Source organism: Pantherophis guttatus, chromosome 4, assembly GCF_059756535.1.
Source record: "Pantherophis guttatus breed Tessera chromosome 4, ASM5975653v1, whole genome shotgun sequence".
NCBI classification, from domain to species: domain Eukaryota; kingdom Metazoa; phylum Chordata; class Lepidosauria; order Squamata; family Colubridae; genus Pantherophis; species Pantherophis guttatus.
The window spans coordinates 43,843,728-43,861,209 of record NC_142066.1 but is presented as its reverse complement, the minus strand read 5'-3'; the positions used below and the strand labels follow the sequence as shown (position 1 = coordinate 43,861,209).

The 17,482-nt window shown below is 37.2% G+C and overlaps 1 protein-coding gene across 2 annotated transcripts in view; it reads right to left on the bottom strand.

Annotated features, from left to right (window-relative positions):
• COL1A1 (collagen type I alpha 1 chain) overlaps nt 1-17,482 on the bottom strand; it is a 38,434-nt gene that overhangs the window by 11,921 nt on the left and 9,031 nt on the right. For both annotated transcript variants that reach the window (XM_034415441.3, XM_034415442.3), the window contains 26 exons: nt 17,104-17,157; nt 16,958-17,002; nt 15,724-15,777; nt 15,543-15,587; nt 15,200-15,253; nt 14,197-14,295; nt 13,903-13,947; nt 13,715-13,813; nt 12,879-12,932; nt 12,673-12,780; nt 11,925-11,978; nt 10,790-10,888; nt 9,244-9,297; nt 9,049-9,147; nt 7,812-7,865; nt 7,087-7,140; nt 6,936-6,989; nt 6,568-6,621; nt 5,474-5,518; nt 5,276-5,374; nt 4,788-4,895; nt 3,457-3,564; nt 2,431-2,484; nt 2,205-2,258; nt 807-914; nt 658-711 (listed from right to left, as the gene is read on the bottom strand). In XM_034415441.3, the coding sequence (XP_034271332.1) occupies nt 658-711; nt 807-914; nt 2,205-2,258; nt 2,431-2,484; nt 3,457-3,564; nt 4,788-4,895; nt 5,276-5,374; nt 5,474-5,518; nt 6,568-6,621; nt 6,936-6,989; nt 7,087-7,140; nt 7,812-7,865; nt 9,049-9,147; nt 9,244-9,297; nt 10,790-10,888; nt 11,925-11,978; nt 12,673-12,780; nt 12,879-12,932; nt 13,715-13,813; nt 13,903-13,947; nt 14,197-14,295; nt 15,200-15,253; nt 15,543-15,587; nt 15,724-15,777; nt 16,958-17,002; nt 17,104-17,157 (1,809 nt within the window). The remainder of the gene's footprint in view (nt 1-657; nt 712-806; nt 915-2,204; nt 2,259-2,430; nt 2,485-3,456; nt 3,565-4,787; nt 4,896-5,275; nt 5,375-5,473; nt 5,519-6,567; nt 6,622-6,935; nt 6,990-7,086; nt 7,141-7,811; nt 7,866-9,048; nt 9,148-9,243; nt 9,298-10,789; nt 10,889-11,924; nt 11,979-12,672; nt 12,781-12,878; nt 12,933-13,714; nt 13,814-13,902; nt 13,948-14,196; nt 14,296-15,199; nt 15,254-15,542; nt 15,588-15,723; nt 15,778-16,957; nt 17,003-17,103; nt 17,158-17,482) is intronic.

The following is a 17,482-nucleotide window of genomic DNA, read 5'->3' as shown; positions in this document are numbered from 1 at the left end:
TTTCTGATGCATTTCTGAACTGCTAATTGGGAATCCCAAATATATTAGCTAAGTAAGAGTATATGATCTAGGTGCTAATAATATCTGCTAGAATGTTCTGGGCAGGATCTAAAATAGGATTCTTTCACTAACATAATGGCATTAAGCTGGCCAGTGAGACCTTCTTAATAGGACATCATATTTATTTAATAAGATATTTAAATATCATATTTATTTAAGGTCTTGTCCCTTAATGTTAGTCCCTTAGTCCGTTACTGCTTAGGTTAAATTAAAGGCTCTTAGAGAAAAGATGTCTCTTTTGTATTCTGTTCAGCACTTCATAAGTGCTGAAAGTTTTATTAATTTCCTAAATCAATTTAGAAAAATTAAAAAAAATAGAAATCAGATTCTTTAAAAAAAAATATTATATTTTGCAGATTGAACTCTAGCATTGATGGTGTTATCTAGTTTGGGTAACAAAATGTCTACAAGAAAACAAGAATGCTCAGAGAGCACCAAGGACCCTTCTTTTCTAACCCTGAGCCACAAATATTCTCTTTATTGGAGATTTAATTCCACATTCTTTGAAAACAGGAACAATAATTTGAATCCTTAGTGAACTACCATTTCATAACATAGCATCTGATTTAATAACATGGGGGGGGGAACCATACTCACAGGGGGACCAGCATTTCCACGAGCACCTTTGGGGCCAGGAGCACCAATAGGACCCTGCAATCAATAGGGAGAGGTTAGCATGAAACTAAAGGCCGAGAGAAGGGCAAATTTTCATGGAAGAGAGTGGGAAGCAGTGAAGGAGAACTTACAGCAGGGCCAGCAGGACCAGTAGCTCCAGAGGGACCAGGAGGACCAGCATCACCTTTAGCACCAGCATCACCGGGTTCACCTTTAGCACCTGGTTGTCCATCAGTTCCCTATTGGAATAGAAACAACACAAATGGTGAAGATCAGGGAGATGGGGACAGAATCACAGGTGATTCTACGGGATTTAATTTCTACCTTTTTGTGCATTCCCCAAATATATCTAACTAAACCAATCCCTGAACAAACTTCTAATTTCCTGTTAAAGACAAACCTTGGCACTCAACTGCTTTGAAACTCATCAAATTTGGTACATAATGCATTTTGATGTGAAAATTTTGTCCCTGTACTCAACATTTGTTTGGCATTCAATGCACAAACTTGTACCTGTTGGTATCAGCTGCCTTGTGATTTACTACATTATTCCTTATGGGAAAAATGTGTTTGGTACTCATCGTTTTTGGTACTTATCCCACCTTCCGGAACCAATTAGCAATGAGTACCAAAGTAACACTGTATATAGTTTTCTGAATTTTCCATGGATGATCAACCAGGGAAAGGTAACACAGAAGGCTAAGGATGGGGATTTGATAAGTTTTGAGAAATTTGCTTGCAGATTTATATCTCTATTACTATAGGCAGAATGGTGGGCTAAACCTTTATCTTTCAGTAACTAGCTCACTGATTGCTTGAAGGGCAATAATAATTTGCCTTTCCAATCACTCTCACGGAGTTGGTAGAACCAGAAAAACTGAGATTCACAAATTAAAGAACTTGCAATAAAAATAACTTGTCTCATGTTCTTAGTATCTCAATTGAACTGGTTCTATGATTACTTTCTGTTATTTTCCAAATCATTTGCTTCTGAAAAATACTGTTAACAGAAATCCAGCTGGACACAGTGACTTACTTTCTGGACCTTTATTGGTTTCTGTGAGTTCCAAAGTGGTTCAGAGTATCAAATATTATTGGGAAAATTATTTGTATTCATTCATATCTATCTAACCACTGTAATTAGGTTATGGGTAAGGACAAATTGACTATGATCCCAACTCTGGAATTGATTGGTTCAACTTTCTTTTCCTACCAATCTATGGCTGTTTTCTAATTCATTGCTATGAATGATATAACACAGTAAATTGATTACTGAATCCAGAATCTTGGTTAATATCAGATCACACATTTATCTAATGGGCTGGATTCACATAATAAGCTAAATTACAAAAAGCACCCAATCAAATCAAATGCTTATTGGGTTTAACATGTTGTTTGAACGTATCTGCTAGATTTCCAAGGTTAAGCATATTGTGTGAAGAAAGCCTTTACCTCATTATAGCAGTAAGAGGATGCAAGCATTTTAATGGGGTTCCTGAGAAGCAGGAGAGATTTTCCATCATACTTACAGGGGGTCCAGCAAATCCAGCAGGTCCAGCAGGTCCGGGTTCACCACGGTCTCCCTGGGAAGGACAAGAAAAAGGACAGAAAATGTCATGATGAATGAAAGAAAAGCAAAGTTAAAAAGAAAGGGTAAGAGCTACACAGTTATGTAAGAGCTGGATAGACTGCATTTCAAGACAAGTCATCTCAAAGCAAAATAAAAAAACAAACCTAGGAAGGTAAATTACTTACAGGAGCACCACGTGCACCAGTGGCGCCAGAAGGTCCAGAGGGGCCAGCTTCACCCTGGGGAAGAAGAAAAAGCAACAAGGTTAAGCACCAGGCCTAGCAATAGCGTTCTGTGCATTAAAAATGTACTATAAGAAAAATGTCTTTTTGACAAGTCAGGCTTAAATTAGGTACTATCCACTACTTGGATAAAAATCACAAATGCTTCTTTTTCCAATCACAAGAAAAATTTTAAAATGGACAATATGCCTTCATTTCTAACCAGAGATTCACTGAGTTTCAGTACAAAAATTCAGGTTTTCTATTATTTGTGACTATTAAGGTGAAAGAACATAGCAACGGTTAATAGGTATCAAGAGACATGGGAGGTGGGAAAATTGGTCATGTCTTTTGGGTGGTTTAGCCAGTTCCTAGTCTTCGTTCATTTACAAACATACTTTTAAAATCTACATAAAATGACATTTTTAATCGAAGTATTTTGAATTCATTTAATTGTAAAATAGATTCATTATTTTAATGCATTTCTCATAAAAACATATGTTTATAAGCCAGGAACTGCATCATAAAATAGGGAGAAGTATAATACCTAAAGAATAACTGAATTCTAGTCTGTATTAAAATGGAAGATGCACATTGGGTTACTTTGCTGGAAATAAATGAAACCAATGAGTATCCCACTGATTCAGTTTCTAGCATTTGTAAAAAGAAATCCTTAGAATAAGATGTTATAACTAAAATTAAGCAGAGGATTTTCTTAAAAGTCCACAACTTGCTACAAAAAGTCTTTGATGCAGTTGCCCTAGATAAATATTTGCATCTTCTCATTTATGCCATTTTGCTTTCTCTGATGCTTTCTTTAAAAAAGGGGAGCAATCCAAGTTTGATTTGAGAATAGCAGCTAGTTCCTAATTGGTGCACAGATCTGTGTAAATGCCAGGGAATGTCAAATATTAAGTAAAACATATGGCATAGCTTCCAATAACCATAAATCAGTAGGCATTTAGGGAGAACAATTGATGGAATACTTGCCTTGTCACCAGGAGAACCAGCTGGTCCAGGTGGGCCAATGGGTCCAGTCAATCCTCTAGGTCCATCTTTGCCAGGAGAACCATCAGCACCTTTGGCACCTGGGTCACCCTAGAAAAGAGAAAAGACAAAACAAGACTATCAATACTGAAAAGATCAGAAAGGCATAAGGATTGGAAAGAAAAATAGAGTTGGAAGGGACCTTGGAGGACTTGTAGTCCAATCTTGCTCAAGTAGAAAACCCTGTACTAATTCAGATGGTTTCCACTGGTTGTCCAATCTCTTCTTAAAATCTCCACTGTTGGAGACTCAACTTCTGGAGGAAAGTCGTTCCACTGATCAATTGTTCTAACTGAGAGGAAGTTCTCCTTAGTTAATTGTCTCCTTTATTATTTCCATCCATTGCGTCTTGTCCTATCTTCAGATGCTTTGGAGAATAGACTCACCTCCTCTTCTTTGTGGCAGCCCCTCAAGTATTAGAGTACTGCTATGATGTCACCCCTAGTTCTTCTTTTAATTAAACTAGATATACCCAATTCCCCGCAATTGTTCTTCATATGTTTTAGACTCCAGTCCCCTTATCATCTTTACTGCACTCTTTCTCAACATCTTTTTCAATATTCATATATTTTGAAATCTTGAAATAAGAAGATTTCACATCAGGCTTGATGTTAGGAATTTTCTCGAATATATCTTGAAAGCTAAATATAAAAATCATGATCCTGAATTGTCCTCTTAAGTTTTACTCCTTATTAAAAGGCCTCAGACCAAGCTGGAAGATAACAATGGTCAATCAACCTTTTGATTTGGCTTGGGCTATATTCAGAAAAATATCTGAAAGTCAGTTAATGGAAGATAATATAAAATTAATTCTTCTTTGCCTTTTTGATTCTCCCAGCAGTTTATTTGTATGGTGGCTTTAGAGAACGACCATAACTTATTGATAGATGAGGAACATGGGTGCAGAAGACTGTAAATTCATCAACTGTCATACTTTGTCTACAATAAAAATAAATCCCAATTCACAATGTTAGGAACTGATATCATTCAGATATTTCAATATCATTCCAAACTCCCATCCAAAATTTTACGATACAGTCTAAATCAGACTGACCTGATGGACAGGTAGTGAATATCTATGTCAAGATTATCTTTAGGTACAATATTGAAGGAACTTAAGCCATGCATGAAACCGGAAAGTAGATGATATTTGGCAAGGAGTGGATGTTCTTTGAAAAAGGCAGGATGCTTTTGCCTGTTCTCCATCTTTTTAAGCATAGTAAGATGATGCCTGCCATTTTGACAACAACAATGTTCAACCATCATGTACTTACTCTATCTCCCTTGGCACCAGGAAGACCAGCAGCACCACGTTCACCAGGCATACCCTGAAGACCAGGAGGACCTTGACCACCAGGAGCTCCAGGAGCACCAGCATCACCCTAGAATTGTATAATCAAGGCAACAAGGAAGGCATTGATCAGAAGTGGAACCATTTGGAAATCACAAAGAGAGAGAGAGAGAGAGAAAAAAGAAATGCCTATCTATTCTTTCCTTTAAAAAATCTTATATATATATATATATATATATTTTCTATCTTCTGAATTCTATTTTTCACACATGTATCTAACACAATATTTAATTTTTCTGCTCCCCCCACAAGGTATATTAAGGAAAAGTAAAAATGATATTGTTCCTAGGAAAGCAGCAGTATAATAGGTTTGAATATATGATCTATCATTCTGAATACCCAAGAGTAAGGCCTTTAAGGTCATTTATCTTTAAGATAGCTTTTTCATCTTAACCTTTATTAATCTTTTACCTTAGCACCATCATTACCAGGAGCACCATTGGAACCACGGGGTCCAGGAGGACCTGCAGGACCTTGGGCGCCACGTTCACCAGGGAAACCTCTCTCGCCCTAAATGAAATAAAGAGTGAGTTGATTACAAATTGTTTATGGAAGCATTGTTGGACAAATAAAGACATACAAGAACCTAGAGAGAAGATCTTTACTTACTCTTGCACCAGAAGGACCAGGAGCACCAACATCACCAGGGACGCCCTGTCAGAGTAGGGAGAAACAGATATTGTTAAAAGATAGAACCGTTGAGAATGCATGCAGATTATGAACTTAATCTGACATGGGGGTGGAGAGGTGGAATGCAGTTCAGCAAGAAATGGATTGTTCACACTCATGTCTGAATGCAGGTTTAGATTTTTTGCTTCTTTCAATTATGAAGTTCTAGAGAAGAGTAGATATGAGAAGGTAAATATTTTTTTCTAGTGGAAATAAGAACTCTAAGACAAAGATACAATGTAGAAGAAAGAAATATCTATCTTCTTCCATGAACAAGTGATAGTTTCCTTCAAAATGTTTTATTTGGAATATAAATATTTATCTGGATAATTTCTAAAGATGGCTTTCCTAAATTGCTAATTTTTTCTTCAGAAAAATAGAAAAAATAATTGAACCCTGCATGTTCTGCTGCCATATTGATGATACACTAGTCAAAAATAAAATTCTCCAGAATATTTATTATTTAATTTCAAGTGTCAACGCTCCTGAAATCTTCAGAAAAAAAGTTATATGTGTTACGTATTAATCTGCATTTGAAATTATGATCATGCCATATAGAAATAGAATAGACTTATTGTCGTATAATAGACTCATAAGTGACTTGCTCAATCAAATAACTGTTTCATCAAAAGAATATTAAGTCATAAACTGGTCATAATAATGCCCTGAAGAGAAGGTAAATCTCCACCTACTAAATTTCTCTACAACTGTAGTGTAGGAATTGGGAATTATAAAACAGAAAAATATGGGCTTGATTTTCCATATGTCAGTAGATGCTTTTCAATTGTTGGATGGTATTTGCATCCATTTGAAAAAGAAATGCACAAAAAGTCCTAATGGGGAAAATGGCAGACATTCTTAATGTGCTAAGTAAGGTTATTCTGGAGAATATTTGTGCTGAGTTCAGACTCCAAACTAGCCTTTTCCAAAGTCTGCAACTCAAGGGTCCTAATTTAGTTTTTCCCTGTTTTAAAGCATATACAGACCCCACAATTCATTCTTAACACTTCTGCACAAAGGAACACATTACATACTTGTTCACCAGGCTTTCCAGATTCACCAGGGGCACCAGCGGGACCAGGAAGACCCTAAAAACAAAAGTCAGAAGTGAAGAAAATATTAGCTTTGATAGGACTGGATAAGCCTGACAATCAAATACATCTTATTAATCAGACTAACTTCACCTCATGAATTTTACATGCTTATATTTTACAGCAGTGTTTTCCAACTTGGCAGCTTTAAGACCTGTGGATTTCAACTCCCAGAATTCTCCAGCTAGCTGAATATTACAGCCCTTATGGTTTGCACTCAATACAAACCATATTTATTGAGTCTTTTAGTTCATTTCTCCTGAGCAAATAAATGTACATCATTTAAACATACACATTTGATTTTTGCTCACCTGGAAGCCAGGAGCACCAGATGGACCTTGTTCACCTCTTTCACCAGCAGGACCCTGTAATGAAAAGGTAGGAAATTCAAAACCTTGACAGAATCCAAAAAGGGATAAATATTCATAATACTGAAGAAGGAGAAATAAAACCCATACTTACAGCTGGGCCTGGAGGACCTTGGGCACCAGCATCACCATCTTTGCCAGGAGCACCCTGGGAGAAACCAAGGAGGAGTAAGCATCGAAACAAACAGAGCCCAATGATTTTAAAATAAATCTTGCATAAGAAATCTGTTGATTGAAAACCTTCCCACCAAATGCTTTCCCACCTACCACATGATCAGATAATTTATCTTTGTAAAAATATCCCTGCATTCTCTCTATCATTGCATGCAAAACCATCTCATTGTGGATATAGTAGTGAAGGTGATGGCTTGGCATGGGGCATCCCAGGGTTTAGCCCACCCTCAGTCATAGAACCTATCAGATGATTTTAAGCCAGCCCCTCTCCCAAGCCTCCATTCCTTGCCCTCCTCTCTCTTATATAGATCCAAAAACCCCTTAAAAAAGGACTTTGACTATGGAAAGTTTAGCTTTCTATATGTGAACTCTAGTTCATTGAGATAGGGAAAAAGTAGCAGCCCGCACAGCTTGCTCTAATGATCCCAAACAAAGGCAACATTTATGTATCAATGTATATGTATTTCTATATGTATGTATGAATGTATTCTGTATATTTATTTGAAAGATGTGTATAACCGCCCAGTTATATAAAACAACTCTGGGTAGCTATTTATTGCCAGCAATTATGTAAACAAATCCTTGTATATATGTCCATCCAGATCACTAAAGTGAATAACAGGGGGTGAGGAACAAAATACTTACACTAGCCCCACCGGCTCCGGGAGCACCTCTCTCACCAGGTTTGCCAGGTTCACCCTAGAAGAGGATGGGGAAAAAAAATAGATAGAGAATGGGAGTTATTTCAGGGAGAGAGTCAATAACTTCCATTTCATCCTTTGGTATTTCTCCGTGCTATGGCAAATCTAGGATGCCCAGGTCCAATTTGTATTACATAAGCATGGTTTTATACATATTTGAAAGGCAACTGAATGTCTTTCACACAATCATAGTAATTGGGAATGACCTTGGGATACAATAGAATGAGTCACAGCTTAGACAATGGTGAGATAAGAGGCAACTAAGTTCACAGAAGGAATGGGAGATGGCAAAAATATCAGAAGGGACCTTCTGTAGTTTCTTGGACTATTAAGGGGGTCCTTAATTGAGGGGGAAAACTTGCAAAATTATTTTACTGTAATCTTACAGTAAAGATAGAACAAGTAATTCTGGATGTGTTTCTTCTCCTGATTACCTAAAAGGGCTGACTCAAGCAGCATATTTTATTATTTAGAAAATCTCAGTATCTCTTATATTCCATTTTCATTTGGGAAAAAACAATCTATTTTACCAACAATTTCCTCTCTCCAGTTCACAGTCTAGAGTGATTTTCACAACTAACCAAAGCCAAATACGTCTTGAAACAATCTATTTCAAGTGTATTCAAGTGAAATTAATGCTTCTGCTCTCAATAAATCTATTTATACTTCAGTTAGTTGGTTACTGAATATAAAGTTATAATCATTAAAAAAAAAACACTAAGGCCTCTCAGTAAATTGATTAAATAGGAGGTTCTGATAATGACAGGAAGACCATGAAGAAAATCCATCTATGTGATCACTAATAATTGAGAATGACCTGATGACACATAATCAATTGTGGTAAATTGGTTCAATAGTGTCAATATAGCATACATATGTGGATTATTCATGAAATCAATTTTGAAATAAAATTGACTCTTGTAGTAACCATCTGAAAAATATTCATATTGACATGAACCAGGAAGTAGGAAATCAGAAGGGCAAATAGAGGGAGCTATAATACAGCCACCTGCTGCCCTTATTTCAGAAGTAGCCTTGCACTTTTGCTCTTCTGGTGTCATAGTTTTTTCATGGGTTGAGTGCTAAATAAGGTGGTCATTTGTGAAAGAGAAGTAGACATCATCCTTGTATCTCACCCTTAAAATATGTCATTCAGGAAGTAAATATGAAGTGTTACTTACAGCAGAACCTTTAGGTCCAGGGAATCCCATCACACCAGCTTGACCTCTTGCACCAGGTGGACCTGCAGGTCCAGGACGACCATCTTGACCAGCAGGGCCCTACAAGTGAAAGGAAACAGTAAGTCCATTTTGTTTTTAAAAAACTTTTTTTTGCAAAATATAGGAGAGATCCCAGTAAGCTCTCTCAATACTTACAGCAGGTCCAGTCTTGCCATCAGAACCAGGGCTACCAGGGCTACCAGTCAGACCCTAGGAAAGAAAAAAAGGAAGAAAATGTGTGAATTGGGAAAGATGGTGTGATGAGATGGATCCCTAAGGGGGAGGGGGGGCTGCCTTCGAGAGGAATAAGACTTAACTCCGCCCATATATCATGTGTGAAAGAAAGAGGGTGAAGACAGGTCCTCCCTAATAGGGAAAAGGCAATAAAAGTACCTGTTAAGCATTTTAAAACCCCTGTTTTCTGTTTTAAAACACCTGAACATATAAACTGTATTTTGTAAGAATTTCTGATTGGGCATTTCTTCTGTGGAAGAAATATGCCATGTACTTTAAGGGTTTCTTCTGCAGCACAGTTCTGTTTAATTTTGTTTTGGCCATCTTTGTTTCTTGATTCCTTTCAACCATCTTCAAGTGTGCAGGCTTTTAAATTATCAATAAATTTAATCCATGGTCATCCAAATGAGCAATGTTTTGATCAAGGATAATTAAAAAAAAATCTTAGTATTTTTAACACTAATTGTTTGTTGCTGTAAGGTTTGATGTTAGTTCGAATGGATTAATACATGAACTCAATTGATTAGGATATGGGTATCCTAAGTGGGGGATGATGATAGTAATAATATCCTAAAATATTTCACAGTGAAATGGGGACAACACGCAATAGAAAGAAATTACAGTGACAATTTTGTCCCAAAGAAAGAGCTAGGAAGCAATTCATTCACTATAACAGAATTTAAGAGCCTAATGTAAACCATTGGTAGAACAACTGAATTTGATTTCTAAAGCCTACATTCAGTTCGCAACTGGTATATTTGATTCCATAATCTTTTCTACATTAAAGTTTATGTCTCTTGGGGAAAAAATGAGATTATGAAAAGCGGTTTTTTTTAAATGACATTTTAGTCCTTTCACTGCTGTTTCATTGCTAATTATTCTAAAAACTTGACCCCGCCCCTCCAAACCAGCAAAGTCTCACCTGGAAAATACATTCATATCATAATGCTAAATGGCCAGTCCAATCATGATTATATCAAACACCAATCCAAAAGAAACCAATATTTCTGGATTAGCATTGCCTTCATTTTGATGAATGAAATTATTTGCTCCAGTTCACATATGCTCAGAAACGTAACTAAAATAGAGCAATAAAATCGTTTCAAGGAACTTAATTCCTTTTAACCTATTCCTATTATATTTCTCTGCCTCATTGTCCTCTGAGTGAAATGAGATATGAGTGAACAAGTGAAAAATAGCCTTGCTACTTATTCACTTAGTTGGGGGAAATGGATTACTTTGCATATGGTAAAATCCCTGATTACTGTTTATGACAAGTGTTTAATATAATAAAGAGGAAACTAGGTTATATATCAATGTGCTTCACTATTGTAGAGCCTAAATGTTGCAGAGGGTGGGCATGGGTGGTAGAATGTGCCCCATTCCCCACTGTCTAGGAGCCAATGGGAAGTATGAGAATATTTCCCATTTGCTCTTCTCTTCTGACCAAAGCTTGCTATTTGCTTACCTTGGCTCCAGGAAGACCAGGCTCACCAGTCCGTCCAGCTTCACCAGTAGATCCTTTAGGTCCAGCAGGGCCGGGAGCTCCACGTTCACCAGGAGGGCCCTGGAAAAAGGAAAGGCATCAAGACAAGCTACTAAGAGCAGGTAAATCCTAGCTTTTCATTTCTCCTCAGTTTAAGAGGCCTCTGTGTGATATTAAGACTATGAAGAGTGTATTTAAGAAGGAAAAGATATGCAGAGTGTCTAGGATTATTAGACAAAACTAGGTGTGATAGCAGGTGTTAGTAGTCCCACTAAATACAGGAACCATGAAGATTTGAAAAACAGGTTCTAATACCATTCATAGGAATGAATTTTTGTTAAGTGAGGTTGGCCCCATCCCTATTGAATTCTCCCAAACCCTGATTATGCCATCAGATCTGGGAGCCTGAGGGGATGGGTGAAATACTAATGTGACTCCTTTGTTATTAGCACTTGCTGTTCTCTCTTAGCCTTGTGTTTTTTACTGTAAACATTTTAAAACAATAATTGCCTTTTATATACATTAACTTTTTACTTCTTCCAATGCCACCCAGTCACTTTTTTGTGAGATGGGTGACCCTGTAATTCTGGGGGAAAAACTAACCAGCCTTCTTAGCTCTTATAAATCCTCACAGAATTCAACTCCTTCATACAAAATTGAAAGGCTATAAAAAGGATGTGGCAAGGAAGACTTTCATCCCCCCCGCCCCCGTTTCCTAGGCAATAAGAACCTTAGATATCTGAGTTTCTGTATGCTACAAACTCACTGAACATGATCTTGAGCAAATTGCCTCAATAATGAGAGTAACATGGAACAGCCACAAATGTGGATATTTATATATTGGTACTTCTAAAAAAAATATTGTTTTAGATGTGACTTCTCTTGCTAGCCTATACAACTTGGAAGGGCAGGTCAAAAATAATCAAAGGCTGTATTTTAGCAACCAGAAGTCAGCTCTAGACATAGAAGAATATGCAAACATTAAGAAAGATAGATGATAGATAGATAGATAGATAGATAGATAGATAGATAGATAGATTAAAATATGAGTCTGGATATCCCCTAGGAGATCAAGGGAATGTTTAGTCATATATTACCCACAAGACACACAACTCACCTTGGGACCAGCAATGCCATCAGCACCAGGGAAACCACGGCTTCCAGGAGCACCCTATGACACAGGATTAAGAATATTATTATTGCTTATTGATTTAAAAAAACAACAACAGTATTGCTACCAAGTAACCTACAAAGAAGTCTGTCCTCTCAAAATGCCAATATGAAGTCATTTGTTTTTCTGTGACTGGAAAAAAACAGTCGCAACAACTCTAATAACCAGCATTCTGTTAGAAAGAATGAAAAGCTAAAAGCAAGAATCATTACTAAGTGCCAACTTCAGATTCAGGATGATATCCTTTTCTCAAGAATTATAATTCAGTTCCCTGATCACAGTCAAAAGCACCCATTTGACATTTTGCCTCTTGCCTTAAATTAGCACATATGTCTTGCAAATAAAGGAAAGGCTATAAAAAGCCACTGTCATGTAGAACAGAAAGCTTAATCTTTCCTAACTTATTATCAGAGGAAACAGTAATGCACTATTTTAATTTAGTTTCCTTTGAAATGTTACAACATACCTTGTTTTATGGATGGCTTTTCCCCAGGTGAACATTCCTCTGACTTATTAAAATTAGTTAAATCTTCCCACATGGCCTGCTTCAATTACACCTGTAATTTAGCTTAGCAATTCTCCACCAATCTAACTAAACATTATGAACCCGTAAGACAGATATATCTTTCTGTACATGTTGTTCTGAATGCATCTCAGTATCCAAAGGTTAAGAAACAACAAACATTGTACATACACGTTCGCCAGCAGGTCCAGGCAATCCAGAAGGTCCTGGCTCACCACGGGATCCTCTCTTGCCTTCCTCACCAGGTGGACCAGGGGGGCCTTGGACACCAGCGGGACCCTAGAAGATAAAGTGAAGGATATAAATAAGTTTGCAGGAGAGGTAAAATAAAATCACAAGAGAAATAAAATCACACATCATTTAAGTGAAATACTTACAGATTCACCTTTAGCTCCAGCATCTCCTTTGTTTCCAGGAGCACCAGGTTCACCCTAAAGTTATTAAGAAAAGAAAAAAAAAACATACATCAACATATCTCATTCAGTACAAAATTGCAACAGTGTATTTGTCTTATTCTATATCTTGCAACAGAATAAGGCAATATTAAGTATTTATTAATTATACAATATAAGGAAAACAGCTGGAAAATATTTATAAAGAATTGGTAGTGTGGAAGAGAACTAGGGATCTGTGAAGATACTTTCCACCATGCTTCAATTGATATAAGCAACTTATGAGAACAAAAAAGCTGTGGGATTTGTGACCAATAAAACTTTAATCAATAATTTTGAAATGGTTATCTTTAAAGCCCACATTTCCATACAATCATATTCCATATTTTATAACTATCTCATCTGGTCAACAGATCAGTTTATTCTGAAATGCTGCACATTTTAAAATGTCAAAAAGCAATGTGTGTATATATATATGTTTGTGTGTGAGTGTGTGTGTTTGTGTGTGTGTGTTTATCCTGATTGAATAATGATATGGTAGAATGGATCCTCTATCTCTTTTAGAAGTTGAAATTTATGTTAATAAGCTGTTCTACTGCCCATTTATCACAGAATAGCTACCTGAGGGATCTAGATGTTAGTCTGTACAATAGCCTTAAAAACAGAGACATCTGAAATCCATGTGGCCCAATCTAGTGCTCTCCAAGAAGACTGGACTGTCATGCATATGATTCTTGGCCAATATATAATTCAACATATTCAGGTGACACCAGTTGATAGTTGATAGTATTAAAGGTGAAGAGCAATTAGATGGCACTTACGCTATTACCCTTGGGACCGGGAGCACCACTGGGACCTTGTGGTCCAGCTGCTCCACGAGCACCGGGGAAGCCAGGAGCACCAGAAATACCAGGAGCACCCTAGAAGAGAAAGTGGAGAGATTGAGAGAAGTGGCAAATGAAGACAATGACAAGAATAAAGAGAGTTCTTGGGATTAGAAGATACTTACAGGTGCACCTTTGGCACCAGGTTGGCCATCAGAACCAGGATTTCCCTAAAGCAGAGGAAAAAATACAAAGAATTACTATGATAGTTCATTGAATGTTTAAGTCACATCTCCTGTCTTCTGTGCTGGCACACCATGTAATAAACTATCTTCAACCTTCACCATTAATCTTGAGAACCCTGAAGCACCGTCCAAGAAATAAGTGAATGCATGCATTTAAGAGTGCTATTAAAATTAAGAAGTGAATCATCATTTTTTAATAATCAGAAGCATGGGAAAAAAAGAGGTAATTCTTACAGCAGGGCCAGATGCGCCAGCAGGACCAGCTGGGCCAGGCTCTCCACGAGCACCTTGTGCGCCTTCACCTCCACGAGCACCTTGAGGACCAGTTTCACCCTGTGCAAGAAGAAAATGAAGATTCATAAGTGTGTAGGCCTCCCTGGGTTGATGCACATCTTTCTCCTTAGTCAATTCCACCGCATCATGCTTAGTCTCTCCAAGACAATTTTATCTCCTAGTTGGTTGTATTATAACAGTATCCTAGTTAATCAGACTTCATGTCCTCCCAATCCCATCCAGATACCATGAGGATTTACCCTTGAGTCACACATTTCAGACTTTCAAGGCCTTTTCAAGGTAATGGAGGCCTCTACATAAAGTTTAAACCTCCTTCTTATATTGTTGAACATTATTGCTATTTTCAATTATGCTTTTATTTTATATTATTCAAGTAATATTTAAAGCTTGATACAGTAGTTTATGAAGTTGTTTCCTTCTTATGGCATATACTGAAATAAGCCATAATAATGCCAGCTTCTCACATCTGGTCCCTAAGCCTTATCTTTTCTTAGGCCAGCAATCCCTTTTCTGTATCTAAACCTGGGGTTATATTTAACTTCAATTATATCCCCCCTGATTCCTAAACAAGGAACTCTTGAGGCTTCTCAATATTTTTAGCAAACTAGAATGGAGGGAGCTTAAAGCAGGAACTTTTTCAAGTTTAGGCATATCATTTCTATCCATACATTTATCCTCCCGGGAATGTTTTGTTACCCCGCTTGCTAAGAAACAGTAAGGTATGGTAGAGATTGATGCCTTCCTCTGAAAAGAAACCCAAGAGACAACTACTCCCAATCTTTATTTCTTAATTTAAAAAACTAGCAGCCAAACTGAACAATTTTAATACTTTCGTAACACAAATACATTGCAATGGCAAGTTGGTCATTCAAGGCCAGTCAGAGTCGCTGTGAAACAGGGGATGGACAGCAAATAAATTCAATAATAATAATTATTGAATTACCTTAGGACCAGCAGGACCAGGGAATCCAGGAGGACCAGCTGGACCAGTGGGACCCTATTAAAAAAAGAGAAGAGATTGATTATACAGCATTTTCATATTGTCCCAAATTAATAGTTCTTAATACTGCTAGATTTGCATTAACTCTGGCCTTTGAAATAATGAAAAAAGAAAAATAGATTCAAGGCAAACTTGAGAGAAAAGAAGGATATCCTCATTTAAGGGCAGAAAGCTTGGAAGATTAGTCTTCATCTTCTATTAAAGGACCTCCCCTCTCTTGAGAAAAGGACCTCCAATCATGTAATATGAAGACTTTCTAAGAGAAGCAAATGAGAGGGGCACTTACTGAGGGACCGGCAGCTCCAGCAGCACCATCATTACCACGAGCACCCTGTAATGCAAAACAAGAGAAAAGGCATTTGAATGACCTACAAAATTACATAAGGTGGGAAAGAGGATACTTGAATTGAGTCCATACAATACTATGAATATGTTAGCAATTTAAAAATTGAGAGGAATGCACTTACAGCTGGGCCAGCAGGGCCTGGACGTCCTCTCTCACCAGGAAGACCACGTGGGCCCTAATTAGAAGAAACGGGGTGGGGTGGGGGGTAAGGAATCAGTTAAAAGGTACTTCGATTGGATCTCATTCTTACACCTTTATCCTTTCCATTAATTTTTAATTATATTTAGCATTTATCATATGCTTCCAAAAACAACCTGTTTTTCAATCTTTAAGATGCATGGATTCCAGCTCCCAGAATTCCTCAGCTAGTGTGACTAGCTGGGGAATTCTGGGAGCTGAAGTCCACTCACTCGTCCTTTTTCCTTATTATGTTTTCCTGTTGGTATGGATTTACTTATAAATATATTTAAAAGTAAATGAAATGTCACTGTAGATTCTATTAAAATTTGCCATATTCAAGTACTATTAACACTCAGTTCTATTATGAATTTAGCATTCTTCCCACTTGACACAGTCCCTGATATTCTTAATATCAAGTGTTTTCCCTTTATATAGGAGGCTCATTTAAGGTTGGATTTAGAAATGACTTTTGCCTGCTATTTCAGGTTTGCCTTCTATTAACAGTAATGTGGAAGTAGATTATCTTATTTTATTTGGTACCTTTGGCCAAAGTACAAAAGGAAGTCTATACTGGACATCTTTAGATAAGGTAGCCCCGTAATTCTCATAATACTTTCTATTCCACTATTGTCTTCTATGTCTGGGTGTCAACACCACTAGATAGATCAGACCAGGATATCAACTCCACATGAAGGCTAAAATTACTTTCACTGAGATGGCATGTACTTGGAATCTCGCAAGTTTGATTATGCTACCCCTCTCCTCTTTCTTATACCCCAGTGGTTTAGGAAGGCATCTGCCTGAGTCACCTCTGAATGTTATCCCACTGAACTGGATTTAAAAAATATTTGAGATCCTTTTGCTTAGGTAACAATTCCCAGACATCTCTGTAAAGACCATCTTCCTTCCACTCTACAGTGTTACAATGGTCATCAGTTTTCTGGGGTTTCAACAGATATTCTTGCTATTTCTTATAGATTTTGCCCCAGACAACCAATTTGCAAAATATGCACTGTATTAAAATACTATGATACAATTAGATTTTTTTCCCTCCATGGCAAAATAAGTTGCTTTGGTTGATGGTACAATTTAAACAAACCTATTGTCCATCTAAATGACTCCATTGGTATATAGCCTATATTTCTTAGAGCAATGGATCTAAGATATATACTTACTACTTGTCCGGGAGCACCATTTTCACCAGGGCTGCCAGGCTCACCCTAGAAGGGAAGAAATGAAGAAATGACAACGCCAGTTGTTAAAATGGAAGGAGGTGGAATTTTGTATCAAATAAAGGCATGTATTTAAAATGGATGTTTACCTTAGGGCCTGCAGGACCAGCATCACCTTTAGCACCATCAAGACCACTGAATCCCTAAAGAAGATAGGGATAATATGTATTTATTATTAAGTGGATACTAAGAAATATGAAGAACAGAGACATTGGAAAACAAAACAAAATGTTCAACATTACAACAGCATTTGTGACTTATCACTGTTTTTCACCCTTATGATTATTGCAGAATCGCCATGGTCATGTGATCGGAAGTCAGATGCTTGGCAACTGACTCATATTTCTGATGGTTGCAATGTCGAAGTGTCAAGTGATCACCTTTTGTGACCTTCTGACAAGCAAAGTTAATGGGGAAGCCAGATTCACTTAGCAACCGTGTTACTAACTTAACAACTGCAGTGATTCA